Consider the following 17,435-nt stretch of genomic DNA (forward strand, 5'->3'; position numbering starts at 1 on the left):
AACAAACGCGCATCTATAGACATACGTTGCTCTAGATCACAGGACGAACTTGCGCTCGACACATGTCGATGTACCCGGGGTATTATATACGTTTGCGTGTTCCCGAAGTATGTTATGCACGACTGTCACCTATGGTAAAATGAATCGTTTGGTATCTCTTCTCGAGGCCTTTCCCAAGTTGTCAACATATTGCTATTCGCAGTGTGCCGAAAGACTGCTTGCAAATCATTAGAGCCAACTATGCTATATTCCTCTTATATTCTTCACCTTCATCGCAGTGCATAAAATCGTCGCATTAAGAGATCAAGGAACATCAATGTCATACCTTTTATTCGAGTGGTCGAGAAAATAAAAAAATCGTGTGACGAGAAGGAGCTGCAAATATAAGAACAGAGAATAAGTAAACGAGCAGCACGAGCACGAAAAAAAAAGAATCACAGTTTTGTCCAAAAAAATGAATCGGAATTGTTATAATATGCATTATACTGCACAAACTTCGGTTCGTAATGTTATTTGTACCGTATATTGCTGCAAAACCACTTATTAATGAAATAATTAGAAAAGCATTGGGTTTGGTGCGAAATAGGTGAGCATGAACATATTGTACCCAATGGTTCAACTGCCGCAACGCTGCCTTTATAAACAGCGCATACAGGAGCTGGGAGACCAATCACGTTACCTCTTGCTTTAACGTGCCTCCGAAGCCTCTATAGCGCCTGTCACCCGCCACGGTGGTCTAATGGCTTACGCTGACGCGAAGGTTGCGGTGTCAAATCAGGCCGGGCGGCCGCATTTAGTTGGGGACGAAGTTCTAGAGGCCCGTGTACTTAGATTTACGGTGCACATTAAGGAACACCAGGTGATCGAAATTTCCGTAGCCCTCAACTGTACGGCGGCCCTCATAATCATATCGTGGTTTTGGCATGTTAGACCCCACCAGCTTCATCGCGCGCCACTCGGAAGCCCTCTCTTCTTTGAAACAATTCTTGAGGCAGGATAAAGTTTCGCTATCTTTCTGCAACCGTTCTGTCAGCAAAGGCTCCGAATCAACAACAACGACAACAACAAAAAAAAAAAACTCCGCTTCGTTGAGGAGCGTGTGGTGGTGGTCTAGTTGGTAAGACACATTATATGTGAATTTAAAGTGCGCTTAGGACGAGACACGAGAGTAGAACCTCTGCCTTCATCCTGTGTACTTCTACTCCTGAGTCTCGTCCCAAGCCCAGTTTAAATTCTGATACGCCCGCTACGTCGACCTTACGTGCAGTTTAACCTCGTTAAAATGAACACGTATAGAGCGAATTTACGGTAATAGCGAACTAAGTAAGACATTTGGTTCTTGACGCTCCATTTCAGTGACAGTTATTCCTCAAAACCGAAAACGCGAAAAGCGCCGCGATATCGGCTCTAGGGAAGAAATATTTGGTTCGCGCTAGGCTGAAAACACGAAAGGTGACATAAAATGAAAAATGAAGATTTAAAGTTAATGCGCAATCACATTTTCTGTATTTGTTTGAACGTGTTGCGGAAACTTCGGTCATACATCGCAAAACAAAGTGCATTGGGCTGGTTGTGCCAATGTATAAACATAACAGGGACACTTTGGAAGCTCATATGACGACGAAGGGTGGCGCCGCTTGACGAGCGTTGAAGAAAGGTAAGCGTAGCAACACGCCGATTTCTGTGCGTGTTGTCTGGCAGCATTGGAACCGAGTTCGAAGCCTAGAATAATGCGCTTTTCTTTCTAGAATTTTTTCACGAGCCAGATTGCCAATTCGTTGGAGCCGATCTCTATATCATTCATTACAACGATTATCAAATATAAGGAAATAATTTATGTTCCCGATGCTACTTCACTGTTGCGAGCTTCTGTACTAGCAACCCTCCGCCCCCCCTCTCCCCTGTCTGTGTGCTCGTCCTCTTCTATCCCAATACAGTGCGTTCACATATGTTTATTTGTAAATTTACGAGATTTCTTTTGTGAAGTGGAACTTCTGTGGGGCCTGCTTATTTGATCATTTTTTTTCGTAACGTGTGGGATGTAGTGTTGTGTAGCCCATTTTCCCTTTCTAACTATTGTACAAGCATTTGTATTTTTTTGTATTTCATTCCGTTATATTGAATTTTCGTATCATATTCTCATTGAGTATGACCTTGTTGGGGTTCTTTAGTGTTTTTTTATTTAGGTTTGTCCAAGTGTTTAATTTCTGATTGTAGGTGGACTGTAGGATCACCCGAATCGACAAAGACGTGGTCTAACTGTTCTCGAGGCCTCTAAGTACTCTAAGTAACGAAGAGCAATATATCTAGGCCTATATAACGTTTAGTGCAATGTCACTCCACATTCTCACCTTTCGGAAGTAACTCCATATCGCGTCGAAGCTGAGAAGTCGCTCCTTTTCGTCTTGTACGCCACGAAGGAAACCGTTCGTACCGATGTGTTCCAAGCCGATATGCGCAAATCATGGAGCGCGCTCTTGCACACGGAAGATGGCTGAAGACGAAACAAATATACATGAAGGCATTGTTTACGTGTACTCCGTCACGTAATTAATTAGAGAAGCAGTGAGGGCGGTGTGGATGCAACGTAGTGACTGCGCTATTTATCGCCAGTGTCGATGTCAAACGCTACACAAGCTGAGCAGTTGCTCGTGATGGAGGCGCTACTTACAGCGGGGTTGCCTTGAACGGCTTCACAATGCGCCTATTGTGATTACGCAAATGCTATTACGGTCACAACAAATAAAAAAAGGCAATTTAGGGGCTTTGTATAAGCGAAAGAGGAAATGAGTGCTCATAAAAAATTGGAACATTGCTGAAAAGCAACACTCTCTTTGAAAAAAAAAACAATAAGCTGGTGAAGCACTCAGTTTTCAGCGTATAAGAGCCGCAAGGTGTGACACTAATGCTTGCGATATCGATGCCCCTCTCCTAGCTCAGCAATTTTTATTCGGCTTGGAGTGCTAAAAAAAAGCAAACAGACAGGCAGAGAACGCCTAAAACACACATAAATGAGTAGACGTTGCCTAAAAATCGATACAATGATTTTTTTATTGCTGTTGTTTGCACACTCAAAAAGAAAAGGAATTAGCTCAAATGTGTTGTAAATCTGATCAAGTGCGCTTGCATAGCCTAGGTAAATGTGCTGATATGTGCGTGCGTTTGGACACTCCATGAATACACAATAAGCGCCATGGATTGCAAACATCAAAATAACTTTTAAACAAGATGTCTTGTGCCGTGCGACCACTTGATATTGTTTTATACCTTCAAACGAAACAAGCGGAGAGGCTCCGTGCTAAATCGTAAGATCTATTTGACACAGTCTAGAAAAAAAACCCGCATTTCCCCGAAGGGGAGTATGAGGAAGTGCGAAGCACGGGGTGATGCTATGAGGGGGCGCGCGCGACTAAACTGCAGTAAGGTCCCTAGATAAAAAAGTTTTCAAGGTAGCGACACTCATTGCTCTTTGCGCCTTCCTCCTCACTCTCGCGCCTACCCCTCCTTTTCTCCATCATTTGCGTCTGTGATTGGTGAATTCGTTGCACGTGATGCTGTTAGTGGATGGTGGTGATATTTATTATGAAGCAAAAGGTTCAAAACGAGTGCGCATGTGCATATGGTTCCAGTCGGATTCTTGCCGCGACGAAAGACGAAATCGTATCCAAGACAAGCTGTAGAAGAGGAGCGTTCTAGTCGACGCAAAGTCGGCTGAACATGCTTCGCCGTGAATTTTGAATATGTCAAGTACTGTGCTGTCGGCTGCAGCAACAAAACAGAAGGCGGTTTTTCCCTCTACAACATACGTCGTGGTATCTGGAATAGGGCACGCCGTGAAGTGTGGCTACAAAACATTTGACGCGAGGACTTCTGTGCAACGCCGTAGACGCGGCTTTGCGAGGCGAGTTGATTTGTCGCCTTTTGTTGAAACGCTACAGAACGCGCGTCCAACGCGCGTCTAGTACGTGAAATTCGTTACAAATATTTGTGCGTATGCACGTACAGTTGAATACAGCTGAAGTGGCTGCACTTTCAGGGACATTTCATGCCAGACCAGTTCGAGTCACTTGCTCTTGAACGCGGCGTAAACAGGCTCAAACGCGACGCTGTGCCAACGCTTTTTAAGTCTGTTTCTGGTACTTGCCGCTGGTGGTAGGGCGACGACATCGTCGCAATGTTCATCACTTCGGGACACCAAACTGATAGAACCCCACTTGTCGTTAAGTTGCGTGCACCCGCATTGCGGTGCCGCGGTCTCTTCCGTAGTCACCCAGATAATAAAACATGCACCACGATTACCTGGCATCATGATTGCGAAAATGGATGTATTTTTCCAGAAAAAACTGTCATCGCAATGCTGCTAGTCAAGCGTTCGTTTTAGTCTGGCCACGGCTTTTGCCTGTGTGCGCACAAGCGGCTATGATCACTCGTCACAAGGTCACAACAAGGTGCTGCCCTGTGGTCAGTCAGGATCACAGGATCCAGAAAGAAGCACGTTAACTGTGCCACATCATATTCACGAGCAAAACACATTCGGAGAACTGGACGAGCCGGGACGAACTACGACGTACGATGCGAGACGCCATGGATAACGGTGTGAAATATAAAACTATAACAACGTTGCCAGTTGGGTAACACACATCACGCTTCTTCTTATGTTGCACCGCTTATATTCAACTAAGTAACCTTTCATCCTACGTCTCATTTACTTTTCATTTGCTATAAATATTTCTATCTGCCGTAATAACTGAACACAAACATTCCCTTTTTTATGCACGCTTTGACCCTTCTTGGGGGCGCTCCAGGCAAATAAGCGAGGAGGAAAAGGAAGGGTGTCGCTACCTTGAAAACTTGTTTTATCTAGGGACCTTAAACTGCAGAGCCGAGCGAAGGAGACGGCAGCGAGAGAGCACGCGCCAGTCGACCCGCGGAGGTCTGGCCGTTTTCAAGTGCAAAGCACTTTTACTGATGATGATGATCTGTCTTCCGAACTCGTTCCAAAGAACCCGCAACGCGTTCAACTTGTTGGCGGCGTTGCGCACGCCCGAGATGGGGCTCAGGTTGTTGTCGAACCACAGTCGATCGCACACCGCGCAGCTATATCCGAAGCTGCGGTCCAGGAAGTCTCGCTTGAAGCGCGCGTCCGGCCGATCGAATTCGAGGGCCCGCGCTCGCTCACGCATCGCGCGTTCCCGCGCCAGATCGGCTTCGGGGTGCTCGGCTCGCTTCGCACGCTTTCGTTCGGCGTCTCGCCGCCGGCCTTCATCACCACAGGCAATGCGCGGGGCGCGCGCAGCCACGGAGCGGAGGGCGGAGCGCGCGCAGTCACGTGGGGCGTGACGTCGCTGCGCCGTTGCTACAGACGCTCCTCTCCGCTCCTCGCGCCGTTGCTATGGGACGGCGGATTCAGGGTCGCTTATAAAGTGCATTCGCACTTAAAAAAGGCTTGACACTTTTTTGAGAGTCCCGACTTGCCACAGATACGACCCTCTTTAAAGGGGCCCTGGAATACATTTCCAGCATGGTCGGAAAACGTGGCGATCGATGGTCGAGGCTCCTAAGAACGCGGGACCCAAACACGTTAGCGGAGTACAAGGCCTGGAATCAACAAATAATTTTTAAAGTCAGTTACGAATCGCTCGCTCTTCTCTCGACAAATGATGCCATAAACCCGAAGTCCCCGGCCATTGGCTGATTTGAGCATCGTGAGCTGCATAGTTACAGAAGCCACCGTGGGATGCCGCCACGTGCCCACGCGCTCGCTCGCGATCACATTGAAAGTAAGCCACGCGTTCGAAGAAAAAAAAAAAGAAAAGAAAGTCTTCAAGGTCATGATGCGCGCTGACGAACGAACGCATCTTCTGGCCCCTTTGTCATCACCCCCCTCCTCACCCCCACTCGCGTAGCTTTCAGCGCGCTCGCCGGTACGAAATGAGACAGAAAGGGCTTATAAGCGTGCGACAAATCCCTGTAAGTCCACTCGTACTTGACGAATTCAAAAAAATTAGTGCGTAAGTTGATTCGTAAGACAATAAGCTCTTTAAATGTAGCCATTCGATGATTACTTGGAAAAGTGTTGCAGGCCCCTATAAAAAGACACGTGAACTCTCTTCTGAGCTCAATACAATCTCTTCGGAAAGTCGAGGGAACGAAGAGAGTACTCGCGTGTCAAAGAGAGGCATCTATGTGGCAAGCAGGGACTCAATGAAAAGCGTAGCAAATATGTACTTTCTTAGCGTGTGGGGCTGGCGATTGATTGTTACGTGATATGAATAAGCCGCGACAAAAAATGGCATAAACGGATGTATAAGCATAGTTACTGCAAGAAGGTATACTTAAAATTCGGACATAACATGCTAACGAAAGTGAAGACTCAATGGCTGGGTTGAAATTACTCCGCATTGATGCCGGTGCGCAAAACATTTCGGTCATACTTATAACATCAGCATGTAACACGTACCGTGGCGTAGAAGACGGTTCCGTAGACATGTGTGTTATGGCTTGCAAGGCACGATGACTTGCAGTACACGCTGTAAAAACACATGAGAACATCACTGTCACTTTTACCGGGAGATTGTCAAGATGGTCATGGTAAAGGTTTCACGAACCGAAGTAGCATCTCTGGGTCCACAATACCTGAGATTTCAGGGTAAAAAAAAACAGCTAAACTGTGGACTTGTAGCATGCTCATACACGGGATGTCAAAGAAACTGAAATTTCATTAGAGATAATTTTATTATATATTTTTTTATTTTAAACATCGAATGTCAAGGGAAGGTGCGGCAGCAGGAAGAATAGACTGCCTGACAATGTCCCTACCATCGTCAGGCTTTGCAAATCACGCTTTGCATTGCAAAATCCTACACCCAGGCTTCACCATGCACAACATCTGGAGAATGTAATAAAGCGTGTGTAATCGCACTGGGTGACTCTGAGTTAGTGTCTCAGCGAGTACATATATTCGACATAGACACCTATTAGGAGACAACAAGACGGTGAGATGGGGTAGTTGGTGAACATTCATATTAATTTAAAGCAAAAGCTTTTTAAGCGCACATAAAACGAGGACAGAAGAACTAAGATTTTGACAGGACAGCGCTTAACTCACAACTGAATTTTTATTCAACAGAATCACATTTAAAAGCGCAAGAGAATCAATTGCACATGAGTAGTCGAACAAGAAGCCTAACTGCCTTTAGAACCAGGGCAATGATAACAGCATAGTGACAATAACAATCTTCACTTATCAAGAAAGTCAAACTCCTTATCGTGTAAAGTGATGGATGGATGGCTAACACAGTCACGGCCCCTTTTTCTAATATGATATGCCTCCACTATTTCACGTGTTGCCTGATCTTTATGCCTAAACAGTCTCTCGGTTTCATGCAACACAGGATAACATCCGCATTTATGGCAATGCATTGCAAAATGCGAATGTGCTGAAGCTTTCAAGGAAGCGTGGTGTTCCATAAGAAGTTCATTTACGCACCTACTAGAGTGACCAATACATACCTTGCCGCAAGAAATCGGAATCATATAAACCACTTTCAAGACAGACTCCTATTGGTTCTCTTGCAGCGAAGCTCAAGCGTCCTGCAGCTTTTTTATGATTATCGCCAGCTATGCGGAGAACCGCCAGGCTCTTCCGTTTCACGGCAACCATTGCGTTAACAGAGGGAGTGGAGAACAGAACGACGACAGCACACGATGGGCCGTCGGGCGCAAGGACGAGGAATCATCACAAGCTGTACTTTCCAGTCGCTCTGCGCAGCGCCCTCCTTAGTGACAGCCTGCTGGCAATCCCGGCCGCGGCGGCTGCATTTTCGATGGAGGCGAAAATGTTTGAGGCCCGTGTACTTAGATTTAGGTGCGCGTTAAAGAACCCCAGGTGGTCAAAATTTCCGGAGCCCTCCACTACGGCGTCTCTCATAATCATATCGTGGTTTTGGGTCATTAAACCCCAGATATTATTATTAGTGACAGCCTGCCCTCACGATTGTGGGAGAGGAAGGCCCCGAGAAGAGGTCATCTTCTCGTGGGGAAAGCCGATATATCGGGGCGCTCGCGCTACCCGATGTTGAATGTATTAAGTGTATTTAGTGAAATAGTGTCGCGCAAACTAATTTACACGAGATTAATGCTTTGAGCCAATGTGACGAAACAAATTTCGTTCTTATTATGGAGGCGTCGTTATTTCATGACTATGATAGTGTATTAATTTTATTTCCATTTCATTATTTTTTACCATGACTAACCATCACAAAATGCTCCATGTTTAACGTTTTGTTAGGGAAAATCTCAGTTTTTCTCGTAAGACATATGTTCACATGATGGCCGTTAAATCTTCATATACTAAATGATAAAAATACTGCGGGAACACACGAAGCAGAAAAGCTTCGAGAAAATTGTTACAAAGTATGGGGAAAAGAGCAATTTGACCCATTGCGGCTTCGTTTTCGCTTTGTAGAAGTTCAAGTAAAAATATGGCCTATACATCATTGCATAGTATGCTCTGTGGATAATATACACATAAAGTTTCAAAAGAGTAAGCCTTGTTTCAACAGAGGGAAACATTTTCTATGTGAACTACCACAATGTTGTGCGCAGTTTTCCGTTGCTTCGTCTTCCGTGCATAGCACGTCTGCGCAGGATTCCAGCGGACGCCATTTCGCAGTGACTAATGCAAGTGAAACATCTGTTTTTCACCTATTTAAATAATACTACTGTATACAACAGCAACGTAATGTGTCTTAAAATCCTAAATGCAAGAAAAGTAGAACATTTGCTCGTTGCCTTCATAACTAGTTTTCCTGTGGTGTGAGACATCATAACTTGACTAGACACAGTATTTACGACAGTAACTAAAGAACTTAAATTAGTGAAATTTTTAATTAGTGTAGACAGGCGGTCGGGCCAAATGGGAAAATTGCTATCCTTCCTGCGGAGAGCCATTTGCCGCTTTGATATTTCAAAAGAAAATGCAGCCAGCTCGACTTGATGAAAGACGTCCAAACAGCGAAGCAGGTGCTGCCCTTCGTTAGGCTATCACGTTTCTATGTTTTTTTTTATGAAAGTACTTCTAAATTTTTCTATAGTTCCCAATTTTTTCTAAGCATTCCTGTGCTGTGTCATTGTTCTTTATTTGACACTATATGTTCAGCTATGTGGCGACGATATCCTCATTCACGCCAGCGCTAGAATGCTACGGTGGCACTCCATTGCAGCCGTGGCCCCTTCCACCCGCCCACTTGCTGAAAACCCATATTACTGTCACGGCTGTGCAGGAACGCAAGCTACAGCACTGAACAGGGCGTGATTCTTGGCCCGGGCTTGGCACGGGCCCGGTACTCGCTGAAATTTTTCCCGACCGAACACTTCCCGGTGACTAAAAGGGAGACCCGGGTCCAGCCCTAAACTGAGGAAAAATTTCACGTACCCGGCCCGGCCTGGCCCTACCGCAGATAGGACCCGGCAAGAGGCCCGACCCTGTAATCTAGATGGTGTTGCTCGAACATGGAATCGACAGTAAAGCGTTTTAAGTAGCAAATATCTACGTTTTGTTCGCGCATGCTTCACAAACTGGTGTGTTTTAACCTACGGTAATTTCTTGTACAAAAATTGGGGGACGCTTAAGCTTCGCCTTTAAGAGTTGAACGCGATAGCAGTATCCTGCCCCTCCTGCGCACTTCGAACACTAGGAGTGTTTAACAGAATGCGCGCAATAAGGTGTGTGCCTTATGCAATGGGTAGCATGCTTTAAACCAGGAGCAATCATGCACGACAACCTTTTTCGAAGCTGCGATGCACCCACTACGTGGTCTTAAGGGAATAGGCGCAGTAATGTGTGTGCCTTTTGTAATGGGTGGCTGTCTTTAAACTACCAAGTCGTTATGATATTGACATGGTGTGACGCCCGATGGCAATGTACGCTTGTACCACGCAATATTACTGCCATATTACATCTCGTACTGTGACACCTGTATACAGGACGCGTATTTTTACAAGCATCAAAGTTACTTTCAGCGCAGCTCCAAGCAGAGGCGTGGCTGTGTGGTAGAACACCTGCTTGCCACGCAGACGGCCTGGGTTCGATTCTCACTCGGACCCAACATTTTTATTATTTATTTTATTTGCAGCTTTTTCGATTTTTCGGTCACGGACAAGATGATGATTTTTCGCTCACAACCAACGGTGCCGGCGCCGACGCCGACGGCGGAATTTCTGCGATACGAGCTCTTTAACGCTATCGCGTTAAAAGGGCCTCACGGTGGTAATAGTTGAGCAAACATACTGGGTACGATGATTGATTATTCGGCAGCGGTATAATGTACCTTTTTCTGCAAATACTATGGGAATCACCAAGAACATTTGGTAGCAGGTATTGTAGCAAGAAAAGTGATTTGCTGCATGAGTTCAGTTTCAACAGCGAGCGCAATAAGAACAGGGAAGACAGAAAAAGGAACCCTCACTTCACTTTGTTTTTAATGCGATCTCTGTTGAAATTTAAAGCATGCTCTACCATCAAACCCAATCGTGCATCCTTCTGGAAACCCAGCACCTGTCTTCAGCATCCTTTGTTGGAAATACACTAACCTAGATGAAAAATATAGCGGGACCCGTGCACCGCGTGTACTTCTTGAAGTATGTAAAAACAGCCGAAAGGAAGAAAAAAAAAGCTATTTGTCATTGCATTCTTTTTATATAGCATATACAGTCTAAGTTTCCTGTGGCATAGTTGAGAGAATTGATGTTCACATGTTATTGTGCGAAAAGTCAAATTATAAAGAGCTTCCGGTTGTTGCATCATCCTTCCGCGCTAAAGTTTCGTGCAATGCTTGCGCTAGCCGCAGAGGCGTATAAAATCTGCCTTGCGAATTGTGAAGGCGTCGTCAGTCCTCCTTAGACTTCCACCACTGGAGCAAATTTCGGACGTATCTGCAGATCTCCTCCGAATGAATACACCTGTCCAGCTCATCCCTTCATTTATCTCGTTACCGAACGTCGCGCCACTCTGCAATATAATCTCTAAACCTCCTGTTTGAGGGCTTTCCTTTGCAGGCTTCAGCAGTATACGTTATGCATGGTTTGTACTGTGCCATTTTTTTCGTATTATAATGGTGTATGCCTTCCTAACGATGTTGTGTCGGTAGAAGGGAGCGATTGTACTACGGGCGAAGGACTGGCCAAAGAGATGGTGGACGAAGACACTACGATTTATTTTCGGGGTCCCCCCCCCCCCCAATTGGTAATAAATGCGCGAATAAGCTTCTCGACGCTTACTTATTGGATGCATACGGTTAGAGATATGGGAACATCACCCGGCACGGAATTCGTAATTCTTTGTTATTGCGATAGCGATTATATGGACAGTCTCGGCTGGTGTTTGCCACCACCGTCATGCACCGTATATGTATAAGTATGTATATCAGTCCCAAAGAAAAATAATTCAGAAAAACGCTTCCGAAGCGCGGAACCGAACCAGCGACCTCTCTCTCCGCAGCGCGTGGCGCTAACCACTACGCCACAAAGCGCAGATCCTTCAGGTAGCTAACGGCGGGCTTTATATACACACCCTTTACCGCTAGCAGGACTCGGAGACGGCAGGTGCTTATAAGCGTTTCATCATTACCAGCGAGATGGCGAGAGGAGCGCAACGGGCGTATTTAAAAGTCGTCGGCCAGCTCGCTCGCTTCTTCTAATATTTGCGCAGGGAGAACCTTGCCCTTCCGCTGTCTGCTCGTGCGGTAGTTGCTGCCGGGGAGCAGATGTTTTTGCAGCGTAGCAGCGAGTCCATCAAGGGCCGCTTTTCCTGCTATCGCATTCATTGCTTCGCCCTTGAGGCAAAACACTCACTTTTTTTTCAAGCCAGATATTTCCTCAGGTGAATATAGTTTGCCCCACACGTTGCTTAATAGACCTCCAACTTGTCAAACGACCGCCAATTGATCAGCCTACCGCTGCAAAGGCAGTAGTCTTTTGGCCCACGTCAGCCAGTTAGCGCGCGTGACGGTGGAAGTTGTAGCGAGCGCGGGCTAAGAAAACACCGTTAAATTATCGGCCTACCACTTGCAACGGAGCCGGCGAGTCGCGGCCGCAGCTGATTTCGTTCGCTCAAGCCATGGCTGAGAGCAGCACGTTCGCTGCCCGCGAATGCGCTAGTCACGTGGTTCGTTTTGTATTTCGCGCGTTTTGTTTGCAGCTTGTAAAAAGGGGCATACGTGAGATTTTCTTAATCGCAAATAATGCAGGGGGGGTTTCTGAAGACGCTCTAGAACTTTGCTAGTCACATTTCGTGCCTACTGTCAATATTTAGTAATTTAGGTGAATAATCCGATTTACCAATTTAATTAATTTCAAAACAAAAAATTGTCTGTAGTGCTCAAGGTGGCTATCAGCACTTTTCAACTAATTGCACTCGCCTGCCCCTAACATTGTATTTTTTAACCCTTGGCCCTTGGCTTAAGATAGCTGGAACACCCGGTATCTATATATATATATATATATATATATATATATATATATATATATATATATATATATATATATATATATATATATATATATATATATATATATATATATGCGTGTGTGTGTGTTCCCATCATTAAAACATCACAGCTGATATAGCAATAACTCAGGTAAAACAAGAGGTAAGCCATGCTTTGGATAGCTACACATCGAGTATATACCTCAGACGAATGGAGGTATGTATTCCATTCGCTAGCAGCGTATCCGTGGTACCTGCTAAACACCTGTAAGGCATTATGTGCACTTTGTTGATGCTGTGCCTGATGACGATGACGAATTATGCATGGCATAATGGGTTGGAAGCATTGAACAACCCACTAGAGACTGAGATAATGAATTTAACGTGTTTTTCACAAACTGCCCCTTCTAGTGGCCGCGCCAAGAACTAGAGGAGGTGACATAGTGGACCAGTGGTGAGCAGTGGGATTTACACACTGTCTGTGGCGCATACCCGTTTATGATGCCGGCAAGCGTTACCACCGATCCCGGCCATGAAAGGCTCGACCAAGAACAGCTTTGACCAAGAAAGCTGGAAGAGCGGCATTTCTGGGGCCCCTTATAAACTCTCTTGTGGTTACTAATACAAGTACACTAGCAGCGTATCCACTACGCCACAAATCATAATTTTTGTGAAGTTGGGAAGCACCCACCATGACATTACTCGTCATTCTGCGGATAAGCGATGTACCATCTGTAAGGCATTATGCGCAGTTTCTTGATGCGACGGCTGATGACGATGAAGAATTACGGCTCAACCCTTTGTAATGGTTTAGAATCTTTAAACGACCCACTAGTTACTTAATTCGCGTTGTGTGACGCCCGGTCGTTATTTCACTCTCCCACCACGCTTTACAACATAGGTTAACGTGAGAACGACATAGAGAGAGAAAGAGAGGGAATGAACTTTATTGAGACCCTGAAGAAATGGATCATGGAAGACTTATGCACTTCCTTGGCAACCAATAGAAGTGCACTTGCGAGGAACCCACTACGCTATAAATCATCATAATTTTTATGAAGTAGGGAAGCAGCCACTATGCAATTTTTCGTCATTTTGCGGAGAGCCGTGGTACCTGCTAAACACCTGTAAGGCATTATGTGCACTTTGTTGATGCTGTGCCTGATGACGATGACGAATTATGTATGGCATAATGGGTTGGAAGCATTGAACAACCCACCAGAGAGTGAGATAATGAATTTGACATGTTTTTCACAAACTGCCCCTTCTAGCGGCCGCGCCAAGAACTAGAGGAGGTGACATTTAGTGACATTACATATACCCGAAACAGGCATGCCAACGATGGCACCCGTCGCCCGCGTCTCTCTACCCGGTTAGCTTCCACTACGATTCCCGGAATCACTATACGAACAGCACCCGCAACGAACAATGTTCCCGGCTGGGTTAAAGCACCCGGGCCTTGTGAAAGGCGGAAAGTAGGATAAAAAAAGAGGTGGAGAAAGAAAAGCGGAGGACAGCAACACGTGCACCGTGCATGCGCATCGGAGAATGTGACGTCAGGGCTGGCGCTCGCGTTGACAATGCATCTAAAATACAGCCAACTGTTCAAAAAAATGCAAAATAAAGTCTGTTTATTGGAAAATTCACGTCTTCCGAGAAGAGTTTCGATATTTTCGTCAATTCGTCCAATTTTTGTTCTGTATCCTTTTAATGAGGCACTGGCAAACTACCCTGGAGACAATGTTCAAAAGTACAAAATAGTGAAAAAGATTTTTTTTCAACTCTCCTTCGTATTTAAGTGACGTTGTTATGCTATAATCAAAATATTTTAAAAAATTGGAAAATTCATCTAATTTCCGCTACTTTTGGGCTTCTTCGCAAAAGCCGCGCCGCTTTTTTTTTCCTCTTTTGTGGCGATTTTCGCTTGTTAGCTCGGTAGCATCTGACAACTCTGACTCCTTGCAGGCTTTCAATCGCGTCGTCTATTCGCGGCAGTGGATAAACGTCCTTGCGAGTGATCTTGTTGAGCCGTCGGTAGTCCACACAGAACCGCGCAGAACCGTCCTTTTTCGCAGCAGAAAAAGAACAGGAGAGGCCCAGGGGCTGTTCTAGGATAGTCGACTGGCTCGTTAAGTACCCGACGTTCTGTGGGAGAAACGCGATATGGAGGTTGCCGTTGTGGCAGTTGGACGCCAGTGTCGATACAATGCGTAACAGCGGACGTACGGCCGAAAGAAGTTGGCGCGAAATTGAAAGAAGAACGAAATTTTTACAACAGGCACAGAAGCTATGACCGCTGGACCCACGTAAGGTTGTCAGCAATAGAGGAAACAGCACTGAGTGGAACAGTGCGTGCTATCGGATGCGCCCATATATTGTGCGTCTTCGAGGGGTTCCACTCAGCCGAGACATTCCCCTCGCACAAACGTAACAATGTACAGGAACTGGTTGGTCACAAAAATGGCGGTGCTGCCCTGAGTGACTCGCACGGTCGCGAAAGGCACCAGCAAGCGTTTCCTGGTGCAAACGCGGTCACATGGCGAAAGGAGTGCAACGCTGTCGGAGAGATCGGCGCAGTAGACGGACGCAGCCGTTGACGAGTTTGTAGGAACTTTGGTATCTTCCTTGACGGTTGCTTGCTCGAAGCCCATGAACTGTCTGCCGCCGTCAAATCTGAGAGCAGTGAGAGTTCTGTTTCGGCTGGTGCGCAATTAATTACAGCGTCATGGCCAGAAAGAAAGTCCCATCCCAGGATGATTTCGTGAAAGCATGCAGCAGTTATGGTATGCTAGACGTCGTATAGAGCGTCCTGATTGACGATGCGAGCTGTGCATACTGCCGTAGGATGAATACTTTGGGCGCTAGCTGTACGGAGGGGTATCCCTGAAAGTGGCGTCGGCACTTTTCATAGTAAACGGCTCAGTTTTGTAAACGGCTAACATTTCCTGAAATATATGGCTGCATGATGGGTGGCATTCGGGGCCTAGGGATGACGCCAGTGTACGCAGCTGGCACACCCGCTTCGAAGGGCTGAGGCCTAGCGGCGGCTTCGGTGTAACTGTGGTTTAGCCGCAGGGATTGCTTAGGGCGTCCGGGCAACAACTTGAGCGTAACACAGTGGCGCAGGAGCCGGAGGCCGCTGGTGGTACTCAGGCATGACGTCCACAATTTCGTGCTCAGTCACTCGGCGGAGGGGAGGAAGAAGAATGCTCGACGGCTGTTGAACGTGCGTCGGGTGAGCAAAGGCCAGAAAGAGATCTGGCGGGCAATTTCCTCGCATACGAACGACTTGATTTCTGCGAGCAAGACGGGCGGTCAGAAATGGCCGACAAACTAGCGAGATCTGCGTCGCGGGATGGAGGGCGAGGGCTGATCGGACGCTGCCTGCGCAACTCCTCGTAGCTTTGGCACAGCGCTATGACATCGGCCACTGTGCAAGAGTTTTTGGCGAGCAGCATAGTGAAGGCATCGTGGTGGATGCCTTTCGTAACGTTCCGGGTCTGTTCAGACTCAGACATCGTTCCGTTGGCTTTCTTACAGAAGTCGAGGACGTCTTAAATAAAGCTTGTGGAATATTCACCGGCCTGTTGAGCTCGTTCGCGTAAACGCTGTTCTGCTTGCAGCTCATGAATGGCAGGAAGGCCAAATGCGTCGATTATGGCGGTCTTTATATCAGACCAAATCGGAAAATCGGATGCACGGTTATTGTACCACAAGCCTGCCACGCCTGCGAGGTAGAAGACTAAGTTGCCTGCCCCATCCCATTTATTGGGCACGCTCAAGCGTTCCTAAATTGCGAGCCAGTCCTCAACATTGGTGCCATCGGTGCCAGTGAAGACAGGTGGATCGCGGATACGAGGGACACCGGGACATGTGATCGTTGCGGGAGCAGGCGTTTGCTGGGCGGCGTCCTGAGGCACGGCAGATGGCAGTGTTCGGGACTGAAGTTCCAGGGGCATCAAAGGCGGATCAAAGCTTCGAGGGCACAGCACTCTCCACTAATTTGTAAAGACGTATTGGACGGCACTCTGCGACGATGCATACAGGCGAGAGCCAAGACGGGGCGCGGACTCGCAGCACGAACGGCGTTCTCTCAGAAAGGAGCCGAAATGGACGACCCACTTGAAGGCGCTGGAGAGGACGACCCATTACCGAATTCCAACGCTTCCTTACAATACATATATATCAGAGACTTCACCATGTATTATAAAATTACTACACATGTGCACATGATTCTAAATTCGTACACAGTTCTTAGACTTACTTGCAGTTCTCTCCGTAGACGCAAGTCTGCTGCTCTAATAAATCTTCAGCCGTGATCAAGCAGTCTATGCTGGTGCATCTTGCGCCTGCAAAAGCGTGCGAAAAAGAGAGACAACACTGATGTAACCGTTCTTTCGACGGGAATACTATAAGCTACCAAGAGTGCAAGCTCAGAGTGCTAGTTTCACAGCTAACTCGTAAAGGCCATTGTGAGGATCCGCTCACTCCGTCTGGCGTCTTAGGCTTTACAAGCTGCGACGTGTGCGCATCCACCCACCAATGAACCTCGGAAAAAGGTACTAATACTTCACACTTCACAAACCTAACAAATCCCAAGATTCAAAGGACCTTTTTAATTCCAACTGATGTTGACAAACGATACAACACGTATCCGGCAGTATGCTTTCTTGATGATAGCGCGATCAGGTGAGAATCATCGGCACTTCATTATGTGGTGCGTGAAGGCTGCATTTCCCTTTTTTTTCGATAAAAGTGTGTGGTTCCAAATAGATATGGATGCATGTATAATACAGCACGTGCCAATTACTCGACTTGACTTGTTTTACGTAAGAGGGGCCTGCAAAACTTTATGAACATGGTCAGAAAACGCTGCAGATCAGTAGCCTAGGCTCCGGTGAATACGTGTGCCATAGTGCTACATTCGGCAGATATCTGACATTTATGC

General features: G+C 46.5%; 1 protein-coding gene across 1 annotated transcript in view; it reads right to left on the reverse strand.

The window, feature by feature from the left end:
- Positions 1 to 17,435, reverse strand: part of LOC119405297 (receptor-type tyrosine-protein phosphatase kappa) — a 227,174-nt gene that overhangs the window by 180,736 nt on the left and 29,003 nt on the right. Inside the window, exons 2-5 of the mRNA XM_049419250.1 lie at positions 16,752 to 16,836; positions 6,461 to 6,530; positions 2,352 to 2,494; positions 326 to 375 (exon numbers count right to left, since the gene is read on the reverse strand). Coding sequence (XP_049275207.1) covers positions 326 to 375; positions 2,352 to 2,494; positions 6,461 to 6,530; positions 16,752 to 16,836 — 348 coding nt within the window. The remainder of the gene's footprint in view (positions 1 to 325; positions 376 to 2,351; positions 2,495 to 6,460; positions 6,531 to 16,751; positions 16,837 to 17,435) is intronic.

The sequence above is a fragment of the Rhipicephalus sanguineus genome, chromosome 9 (assembly GCF_013339695.2).
Source record: "Rhipicephalus sanguineus isolate Rsan-2018 chromosome 9, BIME_Rsan_1.4, whole genome shotgun sequence".
In the NCBI taxonomy this organism is placed as follows: Eukaryota; Metazoa; Arthropoda; class Arachnida; order Ixodida; family Ixodidae; genus Rhipicephalus; species Rhipicephalus sanguineus.